At 40.2% G+C, this 6,000-nt stretch overlaps 1 protein-coding gene across 1 annotated transcript in view; it reads right to left on the bottom strand.

The window, feature by feature from the left end:
- Positions 1 to 2,359: 2,359 nt before the first annotated feature.
- HCN1 (hyperpolarization activated cyclic nucleotide gated potassium channel 1) overlaps positions 2,360 to 6,000 on the bottom strand; it is a 382,359-nt gene continuing 378,718 nt past the window's right edge. Inside the window, exon 8 of the mRNA XM_002919635.4 lies at positions 2,360 to 3,240. Coding sequence (XP_002919681.2) covers positions 2,360 to 3,240 — 881 coding nt within the window. The remainder of the gene's footprint in view (positions 3,241 to 6,000) is intronic.

Raw genomic sequence — 6,000 nt, 5'->3', positions numbered from 1 at the left:
ATATATATTCATACATATATATGTATATAATTTACCCTGTACCATTTTTTTAGTTAAACATATAAACCTTATTTTTTGTCCATTCTGTTACAAAGTGAATAAAAATTTTATGGTTGCACTGAAAGACCATGCAATTCAATTTTGCTTATGTTTTCCAATAGTGCCCAAAATAAAAAACCAAAAATTTATATATAAAAATATTTCACTACCGAACCCATTAGTGCTATCAAATGTAAACCTTTAGTAATTTAAAGGACCAATACATGATCTAATAAATTGAAGTTAATTCTCAATATTTTAATAAAATAAAGGAGTTTTGTACTGATATGTAAATGGTCTTGCAGCTTTCCCATAGGTTCTAGGTAGACTGAACAATCCCCTTAACACCATTCCTGACATGCCATCAGATGTCACCAGCATGTTAATGACAACATTACATTGACTAGCATTGTTGGTTACTTCCACACAAGCTGGGATCTGTTAGAAATGAAACATAACAACTCATTTTGGTATTATAGGTGTTATATCTGTAAAAGGCATAACAGGCAGCATGGATCCATTTTAGAGTTTTTGCTTTTGTTTTGTTTTCTGTCCTCAAGTCTGTCTGGAGGCCCTGCCCCATTTAATGTGTGATCTGTGTTAAGTTCTTCTTAAATGTATTGCCAATGTCAAAGATACCGAAGACCTCCACTTTAGGTCATTCTCTTAACTTGGGTTATTTACAGAAGTCGGTTATTAGGAATCTTCCAATTGTGTTCCAGTCATCCACCACATTTGTGGGATGCATTAGGCACAAATGATTATTAAGGGACTTCTCTGAGAAGAAGCAGATGTTCACAGATCATGGAGAGTTAAGAAAACAGACAAACAATGCTCACATTCAGTTTGCCCCCTGCTTTCTGTCATCGTGTCCATACATTTTCCAGCACATTTTGAATAACAAACCTCCTAAGAGCTATGTTAGTCACCACATGCCTTAAGATTTACTAACCATTTTATTACAATATACATAGAACAAAGTATGTCTTCCCAAACAAACATGATGCTATCGTGTATTTAGTTATTTTAAATGAATACCAGGGTAAACTAGCAACTACCAACAGTGAAGACACAGAACACACTGGCAACTCCAAATCAAGCTGTGGTTTACAAATCATTATTTAAATAATAGTAATAATAGTAATAATATTAAATGAAAGTGAAAACCTCACTTCTAGACTTAAGTCAGAGATCCAAGTCAGCCTTATAGGAATTTTAAGATAGGCAATTAATGAATGGTTATACTTTTCTAGAAATGAGAAATACTGTAAGCCTCTCCCTACAGTGACTGATCTGAACCTATTTTTTTTTTCCCAAAAAAGCATGCAGGGACTATTTTCAGATGCTTGGTTATGGCAGGAAGGAAGAAAAGAAATGATTTTTGGTGTAAACAAGCAATTTGTAGAATTGAGCATACAGTTTTGCATAAAACATTGCAGGTTAAAATAAAATTGTAGGTTTCAAGCCATTGCATTACAGTTGAATAACTGTCACAATTAGGTTTTGTAAAATTCAAACTCTAAGTTTTGAAGTGAAGCAATAAAACTAAATTCTTAAGTGATGACTTTTACCTTCATACAGCACAGAATAGCTATTTTTATTTGGGTTGGAAAAGTTATTTACAACTAACATTGATTGAGTCTTGGTAAAAGTCCGATAACGCGTGAAGACAAATACCCCTCAGCTTTCTGAAAGATCAACGAACCTGTCTGATGTTGGAGATATTTGTAACGGTGGCATTGCTAGTCTCCAACCGCGGCCAAGCATACGGTGTGTTCTGTAACCGAATTCAAAATTGAAAGCACCAAAATACAATTTGGACCTATAAAATGGGATTTGCTATTTAATTCTCCATAATTAATGATTAACAATTTAGTTGCAGAGACACAGGTAATAAAAGAAGTTTTGGTTGGTGCTATTCAGTAGCTCACTTCAGTTGCCTTTTAAAATCAGAGTTTTGTTTCCATTGAATCCAAGAACTCTTCGTAGAGAAATACATATATCAAAGGAATTCAGTAAAAGTAGGTTTAAAAATAAATGATCTTACAACAACATTTTAAATCCTTTAATGATTGAAAGAAAGGAAGACATATAACACCGAATGCTAAACAGGTCTTTTGAACTTCTCTTGGGAATTTAGATAGGTATTTAATAGTAGATATATATTTATATATTTTACATTTTGCATGTAGGCCAGAGCTGTCTAAAATATCTCTTCATAGTAGGCTATAGGAATCTATCAGGAGATCGAATAAAATAAGATCTGAGAAGATTCTCAGTTTATTAGAGTATTTCTTTCTGCTTTGACAATCAGCAGGGATCATAAATTTGAAGCAAATCGTGGCTTTTCTGCCTCTGGGTCTGTAGTTAAAACTGAGGAAGACTCTCTCGGAAGAGCAGCTGCTGGTGGAGGGGGTGCGGGAGGGGCTCCTCGGTTAGGGGGAATGGCTCCAGAGGACATCTGTCGGAACAGGGTGACTCGCTGGGGGACGGTGCCCCTGCCCCCCGCCTGAAGGCCCGGGCCGTGAACCGCGCTCACGGGCTGCGGGATGGAGGCCAGGGACTCGCCCACAGTGGGATGAGGTCTGGAAATGAGAGTGGAAACCTCATGGGGCAGCGAGGGCTGCGAGGCCGACAGGGGCCTGACCTCTCGGGTCAGGCTGGTGTTGTGGAGCGCCTGCGTGCTCCTGTGCACGTCGTTTCTCGGCGTGGAGGTGCTGGGCGTCTGCGGCTGCGGGGGCGGCTGCGGGGGCTGCGGGGGCGGGGGCTGCTGGAGCTGCTGCTGCTGCTGCTGCGTGAGGGACAGCTGGGAGGCAGTGGGGGAGGCATAGTGGAAAGTTCGAGTGGCCAGCGGGCTCTGTACGGGAGGGCTGCACACCGCAGTGGTGTAGGAGCAGGGCGAGAGGATGGCGGACGGCTGGGGGGTCTGCGTGCTGGGGCTGGGGGAGTGCAGGTTGCTGTGGGACAGACTGGTCGCTGTGTACACCGGCGGAGACTGTGTCCTCATGCGGGAGGTCGGAGTCGTGGTGGAAGAGGCGGAATTCAGGGCTGTCATTTGGGGATAATTGATTGGAGCGATCGCCTGCACCATCTCCCGGTCATGCTTCACTATCTGCTTCAGGATCTCGTTCTCCTGGTTGTTGAACACACCCGTGTTCAGATCCTTCTGGAACTTTTGCAGAAGAATGGAATTTTTCTTGCCTGTCAGCGAAAGAAAGAGAGCCACTTAGAAAGCCTACAAATGACGGAGAACGAGCCCAGGGGAGACCGGCTCCTGGAAACAGAAGTATGCCGGCGTTTCACCGAAGAGGCTTCAAAGCCAAGTACTCACCTTTAGACCCAATGGAACGATGGCTCTTGCCCTTCACACTTCCTGTATCTCTCTGGGAAATCTTACCTTCTATGCAAGTCAAGTCGAAAAGTCCATAATATGGCAAAAGCCATCTTACAGATGAAAGGGAGATATCTGACATGAGGGCTACTTTGAAGAGTGGGAGAAGAAAGGGTATTGGATCAGGATGGGCCTGGAATCAACATTTAAGTTTAAAGCTACTTTTTTTTTCAGGAAGGGACAATAGAACACTCACTATGTGACAGGTACTCTACAAAAGGTTTTAGGGAGACTTACTTTATGTAATCCTCAACTCTTGGAGGTGGATGTGTTTATAATCCTGTTTCACCCAGAAGGAGAACGGGACAGAGGCAGGTTAATAGTGCCCAAGAGAACCTGTTAATAAGAAACTGGACTGGGGAAGGAAAACAGCAGATCTGATTGCAGATCCTTACTAAGGACAAGGAACCAGCTGCATCCGCATCCATATCACGTGAGTACCTTCTAGAAATGCAGTCTGTTAAGCCCCCTCCTACCTGCTGACCAAGATGCTGCATCTTACTAAGATCCTCAGGTGATTCTCACGTGCACATTCGAGGAGCCCTGTGGCAAGTCCTTTGCCTTTGACCAGCGCCCTATGCCAGTGCTCCTCCAGCATACATGCATAGTCTCCTCATCTCTGGAGCTTTGTCTGAACCTTACCAATTAAACCACAATAACCAGACATGGGGTCCAGATTTCAGGACTTTAAAAGCATATTTCCTCAGAAGGTTTTTATGCACAGCCGGGTTGAGAACCACGTCATGATCCTTCCTCGTCTGAAAGGTCTTTGTGAGGCTTAAGGGGCACAGTGTGCGGCAGGTTCTCAGCTCCCTCTAGAACCTCAATAAGCATTACCTCTCCTTCCTGCCATTGTCTTTGGAGTGGATTGCAGTAAGTAGACATTCTCTGGCCAGATGACTACAGAATCAAAATTAGATCAATGAAAGGGGAAAATCAGTGACTTTTGGTGACATCATTGATAAAATAATTCCCAGATAAATAGCGTAACTGAAAAGTGAATCAATTTTCCATATTGCTTAATAAAGTTAAAGTTAGAAGGAATACTTTTTAATGGAAATATATGTTATAATTTACTTGGATGCTGGAAAACTACCATTTTAAATGACTGCTGAAATAAATACTTTTCTCTCCTTATAGAACTGTTCTAATTTTCTCAAGAACAAAAGCTCCTATATCTGTAATAAATATAAATGCTTATTTAGCATATTGCCTTAACTAAATATGGTCTACATAAATAAGCAATAGCCACAGAATGGAGAAGGATTATATTTCTTTGTGAACACGTGAATAGTCAACATTTCATAATGTAAATATCTGTGAACTTGTGGAGAAATATTATAATTTTTAATGCACAGTTAGAATTTTAAAAGGATCAAAACTGCAAATACTTGGTGCTTATTAGCAATTTTATTGCCTGTATTATTGATTGCAAACCATTTCATGCAAACGTTCTTATAAAAATTAATTGGAAGAAGTTAGATGAGAGTGAAGCTGATCAGAGTAACAGAAATTCTCTATTAAAATATCCTGATTTTAACGCTTTCTCTCAAGATGTCTAGCTGGCTTAGGAAAAAATGCATGTGCTCAGAAATTAGTCTCTAGCTCTACCATGAGCACTCACATACCACAAAGAGGTAAATTATTTTCAAATTAAATAAAGATGCTTTCAGGAATACCCACTTTTATGGGCACTGTCTTATTTCTCAACACTATGTCCTATTATTACATGTCTAAATTGTCAATATGAATTTCTAATATGTGTGTTATGTCTAATGATAATGTCCAAATACTACCTTTACTTCTCCTAACCTAATTTCAGAGCCTAATGCATCTGTCATCCCACTTCTGAAGAAGGAAAGAGAGATACAAAGTGCATAAGAAAAGCTGACATAAGACTACACCAATCAAAAATCCTTACCTTTAATAAGAATGAAGCACTTGTTTACTTCCAAGTGTTCTCAACCCCATTTCCTTTGAGATCATTGATTCCTTCATCCCTCCCTACCACCTCTCTTCAAGAATATTCATTGTGTACTAGGTACTGTGAACGTAATAGTGAATTAGACATGATCTCTACATTCACAAATCTTAGCATCGGTTAGAGCAATTATGATAATAAAAGCAGTATGGTGATGGAGGAAGTTCCTAGGGGGATGGGAGAACATACCCAGGATACTCAGCCTAGGAGTGGGCAGGAGGTCACAGAAGATTTCTACAGGGAAATAATGTCTAAACCGAGGTTCTGAAGATGGAGTAGAGTTGAACAATGAAAGGGGGCAGAGCACGGTAGGGTGAGGGAAGAGGATTTAGGTGTAGAAAATGAATGCATACCACCTTCTGACATCAGAATGTCCCAGCACTTCTTTGGGAAGCTAATAGCAAGCCAATCTGATCTAACTTTACTATAGCAATTCTTCAAATCTTTAAACTAGTGTAACTAATAAGGTTAATTTATATATTCTTATTGAAGAGCAGAGAAGACTGTAAAATAAGTTGATGTTTACAAAGTAAAGCATCTATGTTGGGCACTTCTAGGAAGGCTTTTCCTGCTTGAGTCTGTATTACAA

The sequence above is a fragment of the Ailuropoda melanoleuca genome, chromosome 3 (assembly GCF_002007445.2).
Source record: "Ailuropoda melanoleuca isolate Jingjing chromosome 3, ASM200744v2, whole genome shotgun sequence".
In the NCBI taxonomy this organism is placed as follows: Eukaryota; Metazoa; Chordata; class Mammalia; order Carnivora; family Ursidae; genus Ailuropoda; species Ailuropoda melanoleuca.
Note: the sequence above shows the minus strand (reverse complement) of the source record. Positions and strands in the feature narration are given on the sequence as shown.